Source organism: Kryptolebias marmoratus, linkage group LG4 (genome assembly GCF_001649575.2).
Source record: "Kryptolebias marmoratus isolate JLee-2015 linkage group LG4, ASM164957v2, whole genome shotgun sequence".
In the NCBI taxonomy this organism is placed as follows: domain Eukaryota; kingdom Metazoa; phylum Chordata; class Actinopteri; order Cyprinodontiformes; family Rivulidae; genus Kryptolebias; species Kryptolebias marmoratus.
Window position 1 is genome coordinate 18,264,802 of NC_051433.1, and position 20,764 is coordinate 18,285,565.

Sequence of the window (20,764 nt, forward strand, 5' to 3'; positions counted from 1 at the left end):
ATAAACTGGGTCCTGCTCGCTTCAATTCCCAACAAACACCAGAAGGCAGGGACAGGTGGTCTAATATTATAATATATGTTGATGATTCAGACGCTGTTTAGCAACATGTTCATTAACAGTAACTGGACGGTGTTAGACTTCTGTGGGTGACCGATTTACTCAAATACAAACTGACAGAAGCCATAAAGAAAAGTAGCGTTTCATGCACAAATCGGCCATATTGGAATATTAGGTTAGAAATGACCAGGAACTTTCTCAGATGTTGTTTTTTCTCATATACTTGTCCCCATAACGTTTGTTCAAAGAAAGTGAACATCAGGAATATTATTTTAGATGTGATAGAAAACTCAGTTCATCATGAGTGACAAATTATAAAAATTTTACAGTTAGGGTGAATCTAAATATCCATGGAAGTTATCTATGCCTGAGCATGAAAATATGACCTTTGTACAATTTCTTTATAAAATGTCAAAGAATTAAATAGAAACAGACAAGAATATTCTCCTTTATTATTATTATTATTATTATTATTATTATTATTATTATTATTATTGTTATTATTATTATTATTATTATTATTATTATGTTAAAGACTGTTCACAAAGCTGTTTTCAGCTAGAACCCCACTTCAATATATCTGAACTATCCCTTTAAACTATATTTATATTTCATTTGTCGCCTAATGTAGGTAAAGACATAACCTTTTTTTTTATTAAAATAAAAATAAGCCAAAATGTGTCGGCTTTAGGTGATTTTGAACCAGTTAGTAATGATAGTTACCAGTCTCTACCTCAGCGCTCACATCTGTCTGATATCCCTCCGCCTAATTGAGCCGAGCCGCAGCACCTGTTTCTCCCTCCGCCCGCCTGACCGCTCGGCGAGCAGAGGAAACGCCGTGTTTTCCCCTCTCAGCTCCGGCTGGATGCGCGAGGGCTGCCCGGCACCGGCCCGGTGGAGACGCGCTCTTTTCGATGCTTTCCACCTGATGTCTGCATTTTACACACCTGCTTGAAGGAAGCCGGCGGCAGCGATGGGAGGGTTCGGGCTGATGCTGGGCTTCTTACAGTACGCCGGACTTTACATCCAACTTAACGCAGGTCTGCACGGCGGAAACCAGGTGGATAACCACGTCTCTGGAAACGGTGAGTTCTTCTGCCTTTGGGCTGGAGAGGTAAGATTCACATCCTTGTCAGGGACGATGTCAGGGAACATTATTTTTTATTTAATTCTGGCTCATTTTTTTCTCAGTTATTTAGGTCCTAAAGAAGGTGCAGCCAATACCCAGTTTAAATACCTAATGATTGGAAGGTTAAATTAAACTGAACTAGAAAAATATAGCTTTTCCTGCAAACATGCAGTGAATACTGACTGAGAAATGACTGCTGAAATTTGAAGTAACTGGAACTGAATTGTTAAAGTTAAAACAAGCTGAACAGAACATAAATGAGCAAAACAGTAGCTAAAAGCTTAAAATGAGCAAAACTGTAGGTAAAAGTTTAAACTTAGCAAAGCTGTAGTTAAGAGTTAAGGTTGCCAAAGCTGTAGCTAAAAGCAAAAGTTTACAATGTAGCTAAAAGCTAAAAATAGCAAGACAGTAGCTGAAAGCTACGAGAAGACAAACATCTGAGTATGTTGAAGTGGATTTCAGGAAACAATGTTTTTGAACAAACTGAATTGAAATGAAGATATTTCATTGTGTTTCTGTGGGGAAATTTTGTAAATAAAGTTAAAGAATTTAAAAGCAGACTATTCCTGATTGAGCTGATTTTTAAATGTAAGAATAAGTAAAAAAGCACAAAGTGTGCAGAAGTAGTATGATTACAAAAACTGCATGGGAGACACTATAAACAGGAAAACAGCGTGAACTCTGAACTACACTTTAATTTGAGTCCGTTCAGAGTTGAATGTACAGTACACTGAATACAACATAATTTTTAAAACAACAACAACTCAAGAATTAATCAGCCTCCACTTTTCAAACCAGAACAACTAATCGGGTGTATGTGTCTTCCAGGTAAACAGCACCTGCTGTCCTCCTACAGATTTATGCTTTTCTGGTTAATCTCACTAAAAACAATCCTAAAAACCTGCATATTTAATAACAGCAACATGATTGGTAATAATTGTTTCTTAGAAAATAACATTTAAACCAAATTACATGATATTATATTAGATTACTATATTAAATTTTATACAAAGTATAAAGGTTGTTGTAATCTGAACTATTCTACATATGAAGTAAAATGAAAGCATGTGATACTAAACCACATGAGAATTTCAATAAATCTTCTGTTTAAATTAATGCAAATCTCATCTTTTTTCCCTCAAGGCTTCAGCTTTGTTACCAGAAAAGCAACATTACCCTTGAAAGTAAAAGCCTGGTCGTTGCTAGTGTATGTTTAACAGTGTGCAAAAGTATGAAATGTTATTCAGGCATTCAGTCTTTAGTCCGAGTAACTCGTTCAGAATACTAAAATATGTTTATAATACAGATTCATCTTTTACAACTGGAGTAGTGCAGTAGCTTCTAGGAAACTGTAGAGAAGCCGTGCAGATAAGGTGCATTCTGGGCCTCAAATTAAAATCAAACTGCTAACATCGAGCTCGTTGTTGGCAGCGTTTAACAAAGATCAACTGTAAAGAGCAAGATTTTACAGAAAATGCCTTCTTTCAGCAGTGTACACAGTTTCCCAAGGTTTTAATGCATTTTGACTGAAACACACAAAGATGACAGTACCACAGACCATTTATTTTTGGTCTTTTTTGTGCTCTTTTTTTCCTGCAGTTGATATTAGGGGCTCTGTGAGACAAAGTCAGACATCGCAGAGTATCGTAACCGGCAGCTGAGGCTGGTCAGAACACGCATTACAGAAACCACAAGCTTCGTTGTACATCCATGTATATTGTTAAAGGCTAATGGTAAATTTTAAATAATGACAAATGTTTTTGTTTTTTTATGTCAGCTGCATTCTCTGACAAATGAAAAAATTGTATTGTAAATTTCTTGCATTTTCTGGGGGGGGGGATTAAAGAAATGCAAAAAATTGAGTTTTCCAATTAGGATTTGAAACACCAGACAATACCGAGCATTATTACTCCATTATGAGGTAATATTAGTGATAATCAGGTAAAATAGTCACCTGTATGGGTCAACACAATCCAAGATGGCTGCCACAACTTATCCACCTTAGCAAACACAAAACTGGCTATAATTCAGTCAGTTTTACAGATATTTAGCTAACAGTTGATGGGGTAGTAGCTGAGTCATTCACAACACATACTCTGAGTTTGACATCTTGTAATAACACATGGGATTTTATTTTTAAGATTTGTCTAAAACAACTATGATTCTGTCATTTCTCAACATAAGGTGATCTTGGTCTAAAACTGGTACAAAAGGAGGTGAGTTACATGCATTCCTTCAAGAAATGCTGGGCTTTTACTTTAAATGAACTTAGTAGCTCCAAAAGAAACCGGAAAATCAGTTATTAGCATTTCTTTAAGATCATTGTTTTAAAATGTCTGCAATCATTATAAAAGGACTGCAATTTTTTTTCTAAACTTCTTGAATATTCAGAAGGCTTCTTTGATGCATGTCACTTTCACAACGTAGGTTTTAAAATCTATTTATTAAGCAAATATCCTAACCCCGCACCATAAAGTGTGCAACTCGGGGTTTTCAGTCACAACAAGGAGAAATAAGCAGGGTCAAAGAACAAAATAAAAACCACTTTCAAACAGCAGCAGCTCCAGCACCAGAGCACCGGCTTGCAGTATCCTTCATAGTTAGGTAATCCTCAGAAGATTTTTTCTTTTAAAAACCAGACTCTTTGATAAATTGCTCAGGCAGAGGGGGAGCTGAGCCTTCATGCAGAGCAGGGAGGCTGTCCGCGCTGTTCTGGAGAGTGCTTGTTAGATTCAGCCTTGACTCATTCGTTTCAGATAAGTGCATCTGGCCCCGGCACCCCAGTTTCCACTTGAGCTGAAGTGTAGATTAGATCACCTGCGACGAAAAAATTACACGTTCGACACAAAGACCCCCCGGCAGACGGACCAACAGCTTCACATCCCTGTTGCCACGTGCGCCAGATCATGGCTCCTACCTGCGACGTGAACGTGGAGGTCAGGGCTTAGCAACGATGAAAGAGGAGGATGCTGTAATTGTTGGGAGGGCTTTGTCCTTGAAGAAAACTGAACACACGCATAACAGAGAGACGGTGGTGATGACGCATCTGACAATTCTAGTTCAGTAGGTTGCAATTTCAGTGCATTTTGGCAGAGTTCATCTTTTTGTCCTTTGGAAGCGCACCACTTTCACAGTGTGGGGGCGTGCACCAATTCATTAGGCTTCCAAAGTGTCGGGGATCCTCTGCTAGGTGTCCTCCTAATGAGGACGGCCAGCCCAGGCAGTTTTCATTGGCTTTCAATTTAATGGAGCTCTGACAGAGTGAGTCGGGGTGGGGGTGGACAGATTATAGAGTCATGCTGTCACAGCAGAGGCTGGAGGAGGTCTGGTTAGAAGAGTAAAACAATAGAGGGCGGCTGAAATGAAGCAAGCCTTGACTGTATGCTGACTGCAGAGGTGAGGATTAGGACGTCACAACTTGACATGAAGGGACGTCTGCTTCATCTGGCTATTTAAAAATCTCAGATGATTTGATGTGACGTAATTCGGAAAACCAATCAAAAGCTACAAAAAGATCTCTAAAGTATGCGATGACAAAAATGTAACTTTTTGTGAAAAATTAATATTAATTCAAATTATTTTTTAGAATATGTGGGTCACATTTGGGTCTAATCCTACATTTATAATAGTGTTTAAGGGATAGTTCAGAGTTCAAAGAACAAAAACGGTCTTGTGCGATTTTGTTAAAATATTGATTTTTCTTGAACACAACATCGTCAGACAAAATTCCAACCGCACATTAAAAACTGTCTCTACCGTTCTGTCAGCTATGCTTAGATGAGTGATGATCAGAAAGAAAAATTTGAAACAGCACATCACAGTGTCTCAAAGTTTGTCTCCAGGCTGCTGCCGACACTTTGTCCTCCTCTCTCCCACTCTGCACGCTGACACTCACTCTCTAGCTGGTCCACCCGCTTGTATCATGTTCAGAAAATAACCAACATGGCGTCAATGAATTGTTAATCTGGCTGCCCGCTCTGGCCGTGCTGTAATCACGGTCAGAGCCCTAGCTGGTGGGTAGGGTGGCTGTAGGCTAAGGAAGCTGCTCGGGAGAACCTGCTACCGCTGGCAGAGAGGCTCCAGACAGTGGTTAGAGCCCCGGTTCTGAACCACAAAGCCCCTTGTATCCAGACAATCCTACTGCTGTCTCTGGGTAGAAATAGGCAGCTATTCCCAGGAACCACAGTACCACAAAATAGCAATATCCTCGATTTCCCTGCATGACTGTCCATCCATTTTTTTTAATCGATTTTCCTCTCGGGGTCGCTGGGCAGCTGGTTCCAGGGGGAAGAACATGTAAACTCCACATTGAAAGGCCAGGAGGCAAACCTTGCTGTGACTCGACATTGCTACCCACTGCAGCACTGTGCCACCCTACAATCAAATAAACTTACAGATTTATTGTGAACTAACAGACAGAAGAAAGAAGCGTGATCATGTTGGAACAAATTAACAGATCTTAAAAATGGGGATGGAGGGGGTATACTGCTATCCTTAGCAAAATTGAGAACAGGAAATGAAGCTTTTTGTGCATCTTTGTGACAGCATCAAGTTTTACTAAATTGAAACATTGTGTGTAATTCACCTTCCAGTGCAGTTAAAAAAAAAAAAATTTGATCTTGAAAAGAACTCATCATGCCAGGCTGAATACTCCTGAATTCAGTAGCCACATCTCAAAGAAAATACAAACACCATCATATAGAAGTTCCCAGCCGAACATAGCGTAACACTGTCTTTGATCACTGAGTAGTCCAGATGGACTACAGCATGTAACTTTTAAAATGCCTGTGAGCTCCGGGATGTGTTGTCAACAACATGTGCTACATCATGTTGCCACATCCTGAGAGGAGACGCCAAAATAGCTTCTGAGTCCCATGTCCCAGGGGCTATGAAAAATTCACGCCACGAGCCAGAAGTAACGGAGGCAACTAGCAGACAGCTGCTTGCTTGATTACCTGTGCCATCCTTATTTCATTATTTTTACCTTCCACCTTGAACTCTGGTTGAAGGTTTTGCAGCGAATGTTTATTTCCCCAAAGACTCTCCTGTCTTTGTGCGCCACTGTTGATTCTGAAAAAAAAAGAAACACAGCATTATTGAGTTCCTGATGAATTCCCACTCTGCTTATTAATGGTAGGCAATGTTTTGTTTTTCTTCAAGCAGTTGCCTGTAAGATAACTGAGCTCTACAAACATCCTATACCATTAATGTGACCATGGCCTTAGTTTGTAGTATCAAGTTTTTTTTTAATTCACAATTAATATTTCATTGCAGCGTCTTCTGTTGTTCCATCCACCATTCTCTATGGGTGTCTGTGATTTACAAACCCATTCATCAAATTAATAAAATGCATTCTCCCAGAAACTGTCTGTTCACAGGCTATTTACATTCACCTTGGTGGAAAATATGACGTTACGCTGGAGTTTGGTGTCTTGGTATTTACATTTCTTTTTCCTCAGTAAATCGTTTCTTCTCTTTGCTGTCCTGCAGACATGACTCCAACAGTGGCATTCAATTAATGAGCCTAGTTTTACCAGATGTTCTTGTTAGGAAGCACCTTTTCCTGTGGAAAATGTTTGCACTTTACTTAAAGAATCATTTTTGCATTTCTCTTCAAACACGTCTATGCAGGAGGAGCATAAAACACGAAAGCAGCGCTGGAGTTTGACTCAGAACAGCTACAAAATCAGCATCTTCCTTGGTGGAGATGTCTCAGTGCTCAGACGAGGCCTACTGAAGATTTCTTTTTTTTATCTTTCTGAATTTTCATCTTGATAAGCCATCACATTAAAGGAAGTCTTTTAAACTACTCCAGTCAGCAACGTCAACATGAGCCAGCATGCATTTGTGTATGTGTGTGTGTGTGTGTGTGTGTGTGTGTGTGTGTGTATGTTTGTTTCTCTGTAGCTTTGGCAAAATATTTTATGAACCAGTAAACATATTTTTTTAAAAATCTCAGAAAGTAGTTACTGCATATACATCTACAACTCATCTACAAGTCAAAAATGTCTGTGACTTAATCAGTTTTTACAGATGCTGAGCTAATATTTGGTGTGGTGGTAGCTGAGAGTTTTATTCACATACTACAGGCGATAACAAATCATGCAAAATTTAAAATTTTGCCATGCAAGGTGGCGGGCAATATGCATTTCTTCAAGCAATGCTAGTTTTATGACTAATTTCTTTTAAAACGTGAAAGCGTAAAAGCTACCACACGTGTCAAGTCAGACTTTTTCCCAATAAATGCATTTTTTACTCTTAGTAAGGTTTGCTCTGTTTTAGGTAACAATTTAACATTGTTTGTCAGTTAAATTTTACTTAATTTATCAGTTTAAAACTTAAAGAAAATGCTTATGGATTGACTTTTCTGTTCTTTTTTTATGTTTTTTTTTTACCTTTCATGTGATATGTGGCAGTAAATTGGATATAGAAACAAGTCAACTATGTCATTTAATAGTTTAACAAAGAAAAATGGAAGGTCTTTGTGCTCAGCCTTTAAGCTGTTCCCTTTCTTGCTCAAACAAGCTCACACGCATGAATAAGGAAAGATACGGCTGTCCCACTTGCTCCTCATCCATGCTAATGAGTCCTGTGTAATTTAGTCATCCTGAAACAGCTCCACCTCCCTCCACAGGGAAGCAGGGGAGACGGAAAAAAAATCGATGAGTCTGGATTTATGCCTTTAATTTTGCCTCAGACCTGAACTGAGAAATTATTTACCATTACCAGAAAAAAAAGGCTGGTCTCCTTTTTGCTTGAAGTGGTTTGTTTACATATTTATGTTCTCCGTTGCATTGTTTTCTTTCATTATTGTGTCCCTTTTTTTATTTTAATGAGCCTTCTGTGGATGGAGAGCAGCTATCACTTCTATTGTTGCTCGCTGAGCAATAAAGTGAAAAATACTAAGGATGGCCATTTTAAATACGCATGTACTCTACATGCAGCTTCAAACAAAAGTTACTTGCCTCATCTTGAGGGTGGTTCTGACAGTGCTGCCTTTATGAAAATCCAATCGTACACAAGGCCAAGCCAAGCAAACTCATTCTTTGCCAGCCCTTTATAAATGAGACAGCCCAGTGTTCTCAAGATTTACCTGGAAGTCAATATTCTCTTCAGACCTACATGTTTTTCATCTTTTTGCAGCCCGAGCCAGGAAAGTTTGCCAGCAGAGTCTGCTTTTGTGTTGATTTAGCGTTCTACCGAGGTTACGGAATTGATTTCGGGATTAAAGCCGTGAACCAGTTGGGTGTCTGCCGAACAGGCTTGTTACATGTGGAGCCTGACTGCACACACCAGCAGGAAGTCTGTCAACAAGTCGTGTTTTACAAGCAGTTTTTCAGTGACTGCCTGCAAAAGGAACGGAGAGATAATTTGACAACTGTCACAGGGATTATCAAAGCCTGTCAGAGATTAGGGAAGGATGTACAGCAGCAGAGTCAGAATGTAACTTTTATGTTGTTTTTAGGGTTCATAAAATAAGCACCGCATGGCTTGGAGAATGTTTATCACCTGCTAGCGAAAGGCGAAGGCGGGCTATAATGTTTTCGCCCAAGTCTGTGTTTGAGTGTCTGTCTGTTACCAAAATATCCCATGAACCACTGGACAGATTTTAATGAAACTTGCTGTTACGAAGCACCAAGTTTTTCTTTAGCTTTTCCTTTCTGGTTCCAGCGTGTGTGGATGTGAGCATTCTGTCAGTGTACTGATGAAATGTTTACCTTGTTGTGTCTTTGTGGCAGCCATCTTGGGTCCCAGCTAAAGAGGAGGCCCGCCTCAAACCCAGCTCTTTTATAGGAAGTGCAGCGATAAGAGCTGGAGTTTGATTGGTTAAAACTTAAAGTAACAAAAATAACAATGGTTTGTAAGTTGCTGTATTTGCACACATAAGAGGTTTGCTTAAAATTTTATGATTGAAAAATAATTGTTTACACTATGTATGTGAAAGTTAACTGTTTCCTTTATTTTTTCCCCTCTCTGGAAGGCTGAGGTAATTGGCCGAATTGAATTGAGAAGGCGGGATTTAACCTGTGTATAGGTGAACTGCTAGATGACTGAGGTGACTGATGTTTGCCGTACAGCCAAGACTGACTGATGGCGTTTCTTCCACACCACACCTCTCAGCATAACACTTGCAGAAAGCAATCACTGGATTTGCACCTACTGATTGTATTTAGAATAAACCCAATTTAAGTTGGCCCCCACAGATAACAGATAACTGACATTCAGAAGGCACAAAAATTGCTATAACTCAGTCAATTTTGCAGTTATTGATCTAAGATTTTTTGCAGTACAACTTATTTTTTTTCACAATCACTACGATGCACATTTTAGTCAGCTAGTTTAAACAATTGAGATCAAAAATACATAAAAGTTTTCATACACTCTGTTCACAATTTGTCCCCAACAGATGCAGCCCCATGAGATACTGCCTTTAGGGAAAAAAAGGTTTTAAGTCAAATACAGCCTTTAAAAGAAATGAAAGGCTGTACTGTCTCATTGCAATATTCTTAAAAAGCGAACTGGTTGTGAGTTTTTAAACCTCTCATGTTTTTCTGTAACAATAATGGTTCTCATTACATTAAGATTTTCACTTTAGTGTTCAAAGCGTGGCACTCCCAGGGACAAAACTGTGTTTGTGTTTGCATATTATATTCTAACAGAATGGCTTTCATCTTTATTTGCCTCTTTCCATATTTTTTTCACCTCTTATTCTTAACTCTGGCAATAGCTCCTTCTTACAGTAAAAAACAAGTAAGTTTAATCATATGATTCAAAAAAGTGCATCAAAGTTTGCATTTCAGCTTTCTAATGAAAGACAACCAGGAAGCACCAACTGAACTGCTGATTGGTTTTATGTAATGAGAAATAGTAATTAACATACATTTCAGATCTATAGAGCTGCACATATACAGAGTGATGAAGTCAAGCCACAGAGCACCATTCTCATTGTGACACACACACACACACACACACACACACACACAGTAATCTTGCTGAACAATGAACATCTGCCAGAGCCAACAAACAAGACTCCAGGAGATGAAGTTCACTCTTCAGAGTTTCTTTTTACCACACCTGATCCAACACATCCAGACTGTCCACTCAGTGATTGAAGCAGCGAAACAAAGAAGCAAGGAGGAAGGAAAAAAAGGATTTATATAAAAGGCCGAAATAGAAAAAAAAGGATAGGTGACTGTCCAATAGCTAAAAAGACTGGATAAAGGTAAACTGTGTTTTAATAATAATATATGACCCATACTGGCAGAATGAGCACAGGCCACAGTGCAAAAAAGTGAAAATATTGATTTTTGCCATAATTGAGATTTGAGTAAAAAAACATCTAGCTATCCCAGTAACTAAAATAGTTTATAATCTTCCTAATCTACACTTCAGTCAAAGTTTTCTAATGGTATGTCTTTAGAAATAATACTTATAATTTCCTTTGAAACTGAATATTTTTCTCTGCTGGCTGCCATAGTGTTGTGAAATTGCTTTGTATAATTTTTGGCGTCATTGTGAAGCTTAGGGATTATCCTTTGTAAATATAGGCTGGGATTCCCAATGATGTCATCCTGGACCAATTAAAATGCAGTTTTCAACAGGCACTCTCATAAACAAAACTAGCTTGTTGCCAGGCCAGCTGATGAACCACCAAATTTCAACAAACTATGTATCATTTTGAAGCTTTTGAGGTGGAGAATTAGAAACTATTAATAATTCAGTCTTGAAAAATCCCTCATTGTGACTCATTTTGCCAGCATGGGTCATAAATTGTGAAGGTTAATAAGCTAATAAGGCAAAAAGCATTTAAACAAGTCAAGGAAAGAGGTGTAAAATAATAATAGTAATAATAATAATGATGTTTAGGTTGTAATATTAAAGGCCTTTTGGCTGAGAGGAAAATGGAAAAAGCTGTCAAACTACAGCTCTGGACTCCTGTGTCTCCATGGGTGGGGAAGGAGTTTGAGCCGTACAGGAGACATCAGGAGATACAAACTAAATAAAGTCAGAATCACCTTGACTCCCGGGTGTGTTTGGGAATCAATCTTCTGGAGAGGGGCTCTCTCACCCTGGATAAGAGCTTTCACACAGCTGGTGCTGGGCTGCTGTAGAACTGGATCCCCTGGAAACAGATTATTTTGACTGAATATTGCATTTTATCATCATTATAATCTTTAGAAGTAGAGTGTGTTGCTGTCTAGTTATTGCTGCTTTCAATTCAACCTCAGCTAAAAGCTTATGGCTTATGTTGACAGTTTCCGCTTTCATTGCGTCCATATTTTAGCATATTTCATATTGTATCGTCAGGCTCTGAGTGAGAAATGGATACACGCTGTCTTACAATGAAAGCCTTTTTATATGATCCTTGAAAAACGAAAGAAGCAACGTCTTCTGCCTGTTTATCTGCACTCACCTTAAAAAGCATGTTAGATGGAGGCAGGCAGAACAAGACTGAAGTGAGTTTTGATTAAATGGATTTTCTGTCTCGAGTGCATTTGCATAACAGAGGAGAGTTCAGCACTTCACCGTGTTACATAATCAGGAATACACGCCAAGGCTTAAAATGTAAAATGCAGAGACATTCTGTTTTGTGCACCATGGTTTAAAAAGCTCCTTTGTCTCCCGGCTGAAAGATTTAAGCAAAAAGCACATCACGCAGTATGTGTCTTTCCACAGATTTCTCAGGAGCTTGTCGAGTATAGGAGCTGAGTGTGTTCACACACATTTAGTCTGCCAACTTAAGTATAATTTTCATCAAAGAAAATACTAAAGCTGCATGAACACAGCGTGAGTTTAATTTTCACTGCTTTGCAAGAATGGCGCAAGGAGAGAAACTGCATCCCCAGTACTGTACGATGCTTTGGAATATTTTTTTATGCCACAAGGAAATGCAGTAAAGAAATTATTTAAGGCTGAGAGACATTCATTGCCACTGTGTTCAGTTTTATACATTTTGTCAAAAAGTTTGTATTGTTATACCCTGAAACAGTAAATTTGTGTCCTCACTGTGAATCATGAAACACGAAGTGGGGGATCTTGAGATGATGATGATAAGCTAAAAATAACTGCTAATTCAAACAAACAAAACACCCTGCAGCATTCTTCTTCATCACAGGTGACTTTAACTATGTCTCCCTCTCCTCCCTCCTCCCATCTTCTACCAGTTTGTCAAACGCACAACAAGGGACAGCAAAACCTTATATCTGTTTTTGCCCTCCCTCCACTGGGCAGATCAGATCACAGTTTGGTCTTGCTCTCACCATCATACAAGCCTGTTGTTCAGCAGCAACCATCTACAGTGAGGACTGTGGTGAAATGGTCTCCTGAGGCTCTGGAAGCCACTGACTGGGAGGCTCTGTGTGAACCACATGGAGAGGACATCGATAGCTTAACCGACTGTGTCTCTCAGTACATTGGGTTCTGCAAGGACAACTCCGTCCCTACCAAAGAGGTCCACTGCTTTCCGAACAACAAACCCTGGGTTACCAGCGACCCGAAGGCCCTACTTAACAAAGGAAATGGGGTCAAGTCAGTGGACTGAGCAGAACTCAAGAAGGTACAAAAAGAACTGAAACGCAGACTGAAACTGAGCAAGGACATTTACAGGAAGAAAGTGGAGGAACTATGGATATGTGGACTGGAATAAAAGAAATCACCAGCTTCCAGAAGAAAGGTGCGGGGGCCGCAGATGGAAACAAACAAAAAGCAAATTAATTATTCCAGTTTTTTAACAGGTTCGACTTCCGTGTCCCATCCCCCAACACCATGCAAATGGCCCTTTTAAGCCCTGATCCAGCCCCTATGCCACCCACCCTCATCCTGACACCCATCAGAGCCATCACACCACCTCTAATCACTGTGTAGACTTTGCATCTGTCTTACATTTTGTTGTTTTCACACCTGGTTTTGCACTGTGTTGTACCTGCTGCTGTGGCAATCCAATTTCTCACGTGGGGATTTTAAAGTTGTCTGTCTGACTGACTGTCTGTCTGAATTATTGGGCACAATTAAAACTGAAGCATCATTCCTCGAAGGAAAGCACGTCAACATTTTAAACAAGGATGTCACACGATCTAATAGAACTTGAAGTTGGGGATGACGATCAGCTACAACCGCACAAAATCTTAAGCTCAATATCTGTAAAAACAGCAAGTTATTACCATTTTTTTGTTTGAGAAGGTAGATTAGTTGTGGTGGCCGCCATGAATCGGGTTGATTCCAAAGATTAACCAGTTGTATGTAGACCTACATCCAATAATTATTTTCTGAGAGTTTCATTAAAATCTGTTTTGTGGTTTAATACAAATCTTGCTAATGGTAAAGACAAATAAACAAAACACAAACACAGGATAACCCAGCTTTTATGGCAGCGGGTAGTATTTAAATCTTAATATTCTCTCCTCCTTTAATGGCAACCTGAGTTTTTTATTCCTATAAAATAACTTTTGTATCAATCCTCTAGACAGCAAGGTGAAATTTCATGATCATAATTTGAGTCTCCATGCTATTCATCTTTTACCATTTCTTTCTTAAGATTCTGTATCTTTCATGGCCATTTTAGCTTCACTGTTACCTTCCTTCCTTTTCATCCATCATTCTCAGGTCATTGTTCTCAGCCTACTTACCTCAGTTCACCTCTGGCCTCATCTGTCTTCTCTTCTTTTTCCTCCACCCGTCCTGGCCCCTGAAAGCTTTCACCCCCACATTATGTCACTTCCTGATGAATAAGGCTAAAAACAGCGGTGCACCGAGGGCATGACTCACGAGGACCCGGTCACTTCTGTGACGCCAAACTACTTTGCTGCATTCTTTCGATTTCTAGCTTCAGGCTTCCTGTTCAGCCTCAGGATCAGCTTTCCACGAGGCTCTAAGGATGTAATAAAGCAAAAAAGTGATCCAATTATTTGTTTAATTGTTGTTGATTTCTCCGTTTTTTTTTTTTTGTTTGTTTTTTAAGGAAGAAGATTATTTGATTGATGAGGTGGAAAATATTACCAGATCAGAAAAATGGCTCTCTGGGACTTAAACATTCACTGCAGAATTGGTTTATAATTCATATAATGACTCACCAAACATACCTCTAACCACAGGAGGATGCTGTTTGACTACTTTGTTTTGACCTCCAAACAGCTGAGACATAGTTTCAATGTAGATTGTTAGTAAAATGGGAAAATAAACCTAAAAGAGATTTTTTTTAAAACATGAATTTGTCTAAAAAAAAGATTTGTTTTGGATTATTAATGTCTTCTGGCTCATTTGTTGTAGTTTTACAAAAATAAAACTAAAAATAAAGTGAACATTGGACTTCTGCTCAATTCAGTTTATTTACACAGTGTAAATTCACAACATAAGTCATCTGAAAGCATAAAAAGTAATCATTTTGAAATCCAAATACATTTGTTTTAATCAGTCTGATTTGTTCCAATCAAAGACAGTCCAGTTCAAGCCAATTGTGTTACAGTAAAAACACCAAGAGTCAGTAAAATATAAAAAACTTATTTGTAAGTTATCTATCAAAGGAAATCAGCAGATTGCATGTTGAACTTGTCTGATGACCAGAAACCACACACAACCATCATTTTCATTATATTGTTGTTTTAATCCCATACACAGTAACAGAGTTACGATCTATTGAGTGTTTGTGTATTAAAACTGAAATGTCCAGCAGTTTAAGGCACAAATGTGTGATTCTGTTGTGTTTAATTAAATGTGGATAAATAAGTAAGACCAATAAATACATGTTTTTTAAGCTTTTTCTGAGCTAAAGTTACTGCAGGATGAACGTAAAACTAATTATTGCATATTATTTGTGCAAATTGAAATTGGCTCATGACTTTTACTTCTTTAAATCTAAACAACACGTGTCTAACACACTGACCAGATGAATAGGCCGCTTTTTTTTTTTCTAAAATACACATATATGTCCAGTGTTTTGATTGTTTTCTGCTTGAGCAGAAAAGCAGGATTAGATTAGATGAAAAATGTTGTCACTGAGCACTCAGAGTGATCAAAATCCTAAAGATCTCGTTTCTGGCACTGAGTGGACGACTTTAGGCGAGTTTCAGCTGTTCTGTCATTTCTTAGTCTTTTTTTTTTTCTCTCTGTTGCAGCTCTCTTCACTGAGGTCCCACATGACATTACAACACACAGCGGTGAGGATGTGGAGATGGCCTGCTCTTTCCGAGGAGCAGGTTTTACTTCTTACTCCCTGGAGATCCAGTGGTGGTACATCAGGAACCACAGAAACTGGCAAGAGTGGCCTGCACACGTCACTAACAACGTAAGCTGTCAGGGCAGTCAGGTTTCCTTTTTTCCCCTTATATAAACACAGTTATATAGTAATTCTCAGCCAGGGATTCTTTTAGTTCATGGGAGCACCTTTATGGTTTTGATACCATGTGTGGAAAGTTAACTCGTAAACTCAAAAAACAAACAGTAGGATATGGAAGTAAGACATGCAAAAATGATGAGAAAACATTCACAGATTAAATGGTTACTTTAGACTGAGAGGTAAGAAGTGGGGCTCTGTGAAAAGGTTATGAACAACAAATACAAAAATGTAAATAAACATCTTTAACTCAGGCAGCAAACTAATCAGAAAAGTTATGACCGTGATGATGGTTGTAACACAGCAAATTTTGATCTGACACTCCTTTGGATCTGTGTAAAGACTCGCACAGCACCTGTCTGGTTTTGGGAGTCACAGCACGTCTTTCCTTTTTCTCACGTTTTAGCCAATCCAGCTGAATCCCAACAATTTCCAGCACTTTTGGGAAACCGCGTGGGCTGAGCCTAAAGTTTACTGTATATCAGTGAAAGTGAAATGTAATATGAGCCGTGGCAGAAACCTTGTGGCATGGAAACGAAGGTATAATTGCTGATTAGCATTTTCCAGCAGTAGGGGAACAGGTTGACTCCCTCCCATCATGGGGGAGGCTCAGACTCCCCTGTTGTGCCTCTAGACACTATAATTGGCACTGAGAAAGAAATAGATTTTCAAAATCTCTCTCCTCTCCATGCATAATTCATACCAATGCCCAAAAGAATACCCCTGTGCTTCTGCATACATAATCACACACACACTCCTGCTCAGAGGCTTACAGGCTCGGTGATGTGGAGTGTATGGGGATGTAAGCATGCACACATGTGAGGCGGAACAACAAGAAGTGGTGACAACAAGAAGAACAACAACAAGAACATGAAATCCTGGGAAAAAGGTTTTGGAAACATCAGACTTGTTTGTTCACGTTGCTGCAGTGAGACATTGCTCATAAATATGATCCTTTTAAAGATGCATAAACGACTTTCTGCAGCTGATGCTTTGTCCCTGTTTCTGTGCAGGTTCAGACCCTGGAGGAAAAGTCCAAAGACGCTACAAAAATTAGTGTAAGTAGCATTTATTGGCTAACACAAATTATGACCTATTAAATGGACTTTATTTTCAAGCTCCTTTTCATTAAAGAAATATATGGTCAAGGGTAAAAAAAAGACAATTAATCCATTTTTTTAGGGTTTTACATATTAGGAAATATTAAAAACTGGTCTGGTCTTTACCAGGTTGTAAAATGATTGAATTCTAACTTCAAATGTACCAAAACACATAACAGATTTGATCATGACATTATTGACTAAACATCACCAGAGCCAAGACAGAAAACGTGTTTGGAAAACTGTCTAACCCTGCTTTTTCCATAGGACTTGCTTCTGATGCAGCTGATCATATGTATTGATTATGCGATCATGATCAGTGGGATCATCTCTAAAAATGCAGGAGTTGTAGCAGTTTGATGGTCTGAAGCGTGCAGGTGTGTCTTAGCACAATGTCAAGAAGGAAAGATATCAGCAATGACTTTAGAAAAGCAACTGTTGCCACTTATCAATCTGGGAAGGGTGAAAGGTCATTTCCAAACAATTTGGAGTCCATCATTTTACAGTGAGGAAGGTTATTTACAAGAGGAAAATATTTAGAATAGTTGCCAATCTTTCCTGAGTGGATATCCCACCAAAGGTCAGACCATGCCCTGCACAGAGAATTTACAAAAAATCCCAAGACCTTTATCTCAGACTCTACAGGCATCAATTTGCAGGTTAAAGGTTAAAGTTCATTACAGGACAGTTAGTTTTTTCTACTTCAATAATGTCAAAGTGGAATCTGTTGTGTGTTTGGATACACTTGAGGTTAGATTTGAATATTTTTAGAACCTGATAAAGCCCAAATCCTTTTCATTATGTCCTGATATATAAAATCCTCGAACTAAAAGAGAGCAGAGAGTTTCTGATTCTAAAGACCTCAGAAGATTTATGCTATTTCCAAGAGGTTTTAGTTGAAGATATGCTGCCTTGTTCCTCACTAGGTGGTAAAAGTGGCTGGCAGCAACATCTCCCACAAGCTCCGCCTCTCCAGCGTCAAACCAGCAGACGAGGGCACCTACGAGTGCCATGTTATCGATCACAGTGGCCCCGCGGCGCAGCGATACCGCGTGCAGGCGTATCTCAAAGTGGAGCCCAAGAGGAGCCAGGAGTCAGACAGAGTCCAGCTGTAGGAACCAGAACAGGGCTCACAGGGGAGTCACCCTCCCTCCCTCCCTGCAGACAGGGAGCAGGGAGGTGAGGAGGAGCTCAGCTGGCAGCAGCACTGACTGTAAGAGGAGCTGTGGGCTTTAGCCCATCTGCATGTTCGTGATTTATCTCTGCAAAGGGGGGGGGGAACTGTCATCTCTTCATTTATTACCAGATGTTGTTACAAACCACTTGTGCTTAAAGACTTCTTTGTCCTGTCCTTCATGTTGCTGCTTGAACGCCGGTGCTGTTTGTGACCCTTCTTACTGTCATTAAATTCATTTTGTCTTTGCTTTTTATTCACTGACACAGGTACAAAAAAGAGGCTTTTCTGTTGTCCAGTTTCTGTCATGTTTAACAAAAACATACAATAAAAGCTGAACGGTTTAAAAGTTTGCAAAGACGGGGAGAATAAATTGGGCTTTGTGTAAAATTCTGTTTATCTGAAATTGCTTTTTATTTCCTTCTGAGTAAAATAGTCTGCATTTAGCTTTCTAAATCATGTCTTAAATGTCACCATGCAAATGTATGATTTTGTCTCATAAAAACAATAGGAAATGCTTTAGTATCTTCTTTTTATTGTGGACTTTGAATGTACACTGACTACTCACATACTAAGTGCATCTTAACCAAATGATACAAGCATAACTAGTGTACTGTGTTGGTGCCAGTTCTTTGCCATTATTTTTAGTATCCATTTTTGTCTCAATTTTCATTAAGATTCTCATTCGAAGCTATCTTCTTTATTGTTTGTTCTTAGTGCTCTTGATGTTTGTTAATGTTATGACTTGATTGTAAGAAAACATACTTAGTTTCTATTTAGTTGATTTGATCTATATGTTTCTATGTTGCATTTACTGTGTATCAGACAATAAACTCTACATTTTTGAAGGAAATCTGGGATTTGACAGCAAAGACAAACTGTATCATATCAGTGTTGATTTCTGTAGAAAATTCACATTTTTGCGTTGCTTAAACTGAACAATTTGTGGATTATTGGGAAAAAAAGAACATGACCTTTTTGGTTGTAGCTTTCTTTAAACATTCTCATAAATATATACTCATGAACTGTTCTGCACATTTCCAAAACGTAATTTGTTGGATAATTATACAGTATTACCATTTGAAAGTGCAACTGAACACAGATTAGTTTATATTTTTGTCCAGCAGGGGGCAGCAAACTCTCATATTCATACAAATTAGGCAAAACCGCTGAACATACCAATAACACAAAATGTGTGGTTGTTTTTTTTAAGTAATTTTGCAACAAGTTTTTATTTTTGGTTTTATCGCCTTCAAGTAACAAACAGAACCCCCACCCCCCAGAAAAACACCTGTTCAAGCAAAGCTGATGAATCATTCTTGTCATTTATGAGTATCTTGAATTAGACTGCGCACACAAAACGTTTAAACACGCAGATCCTGTGGCAGCAAAAGCCTGCTGATATTGCTTCTGATAGGGTGTAATTTAAAAAGAAAATAAAAAATGACAAGAACATGGAAAAAAAGGGTGTGGGGTTACTTGGCAGAAATATAAAAATGATTCAAGCATGATATAACTTGGACTTTGTTCTTATTTTGTAAGTTTAAGGGGTGGTGAAAACTTTGTGTGTGACAGTTCATGAAAAAAAAGACCTTTTAAAGTGGGTTCTTTGGGTAGATTATGAACAACTATTATGTTATTGGTTGTAAGTAGCTCTTTGAATGACCTCAGTTTGAAGAATCAGTCCAGCTCTGATAGTTTGAGCTCATCTGAGCGGGATCAAGACCAAAGTGGATTACTGCCATCTTAAAACAGCTTCAGTCTGAAAATAATTCATAACAGTACATGCAAAAGCTAGTTTATAAGTCTTTACATTGCTGTCAATTCTGAAATGCATAATTATTTACACGGAATTCAATAATAATCTGTAGGAGGAGCTGGCTGAAGCTCTTCCTGTGCAGCATGGGGCACTTCCTGTAGGAATATCTCAATTTCAGAATACCATTTAATGTAAAACTGACTGCAGTGTCTGGTCAGAAACTCTTTCTCTAAACCAATGTTCACAGATCTGTCCCAGCTAACAGGTAGGATAGTAATACTTCATAACTTGTCTTATCTGCTGAACCATGTAACCATATAACTCTAAGTAGTGATAGCTTCATGAGATTCTTTCTAAATAAAGTTATTTCAAATAGAGAGGAAAATTTAACACCATTCTTCCTACTGTTGCTTTTGATTCCCTGTCAGATGAGGCAGCTTTAAAAGTGTCATTAGAACCTGATTTGTGTTTGGACTGTTTCTGTCCTGTTGAACTTCCTGAATGGTCAAAAATAATAGGTTCATCCAGATCATCAATATGTCTGCTAGATCCCATCCCAACCAGACTGTTCAAAAAGGCTTTTACCCTAATTAATGTCCCCATTTAAGATCTGTTTAATTTGGCTCTAATGAATGGTTATGTACCACAGAGCTTTAAGGTTGCTGTAATTAAACCTTTACTTAAGAAACCCAATCTTGATTCAGGAGTTCTGGCTGATTATAGACCTACATCTAATCTCCCATTCATCTGTCTATCCCTTAGTTCTGCTGCTTAGAGCTTAGACTGCTGGAAGACAAACTGACTACATTTCCTCACTCTGCTGCTATCTTTACTTGTTCTACTCTATGTTTGTATTTGTAATTATTTCTATCATTAACGTGTTTTTTTTTTTCTTTCTTATAAACTAAACCTGGACCAGTCAGTCTGTTTGTCTGTCTCTCTATCCTGTCCTCTCTAACCACAGCCGGTCGAAGCAGATGACCGTCCATCCTGAGCCTGGTTCTACTGGAGGTTTCTTCCTGTTAAAAGGGAGTTTTTCCTGTCCACTGTTGCCAATGTGTTGTTCAGGATGGAAGACTATGACAAAGTGAAGATTCAATGCAATCTGCTGGCTTCCTTAGATAGATAACGTTTACTTATTAGCTTTTATAATGTATGTAAATGTTTTTGTACAGTGCCCTGAGACAACTTTTGTTGCGACTTGGGGCTAGATAAA

At 38.7% G+C, this 20,764-nt stretch overlaps 1 protein-coding gene and 1 long non-coding RNA gene across 2 annotated transcripts; one reads left to right on the forward strand and one right to left on the reverse strand.

Annotated features, from left to right (window-relative positions):
* The first annotated feature begins 862 nt into the window (after nt 1-862).
* vstm2l (V-set and transmembrane domain containing 2 like) lies at nt 863-20,460 on the forward strand. The gene is made up of 4 exons (XM_017422778.3): nt 863-1,142; nt 15,298-15,467; nt 16,529-16,573; nt 17,542-20,460. Exons 1-4 carry the CDS (start codon nt 1,031-1,033, stop codon nt 17,728-17,730), a joined length of 516 nt encoding a protein of 171 aa, XP_017278267.1. The 5' UTR covers nt 863-1,030; the 3' UTR covers nt 17,731-20,460.
* LOC112450735 lies at nt 3,320-6,258 on the reverse strand. Its single transcript, XR_003039410.2, has 3 exons — nt 6,171-6,258; nt 4,104-4,191; nt 3,320-4,003 (listed from the first exon to the last, which is right to left on the reverse strand). It is a non-coding gene; the product is annotated as an uncharacterized LOC112450735 (long non-coding RNA).
* Nucleotides 20,461-20,764: the final 304 nt, after the last annotated feature.

What these genes read in the sequence shown, in the direction of transcription:
- vstm2l (XM_017422778.3), top strand. Translation starts at nt 1,031, where the DNA reads ATGGGAGGGTTCGGGCTGATGCTGGGCTTCTTACAGTACGCCGGACTT. An exon ending in TAACCACGTCTCTGGAAACG is followed by an intron (nt 1,143 to 15,297) that starts GTGAGTTCTTCT and finishes TCTCTGTTGCAG; the next exon opens with CTCTCTTCACTGAGGTCCCA. An exon ending in CTGCACACGTCACTAACAAC is followed by an intron (nt 15,468 to 16,528) that starts GTAAGCTGTCAG and finishes GTTTCTGTGCAG; the next exon opens with GTTCAGACCCTGGAGGAAAA.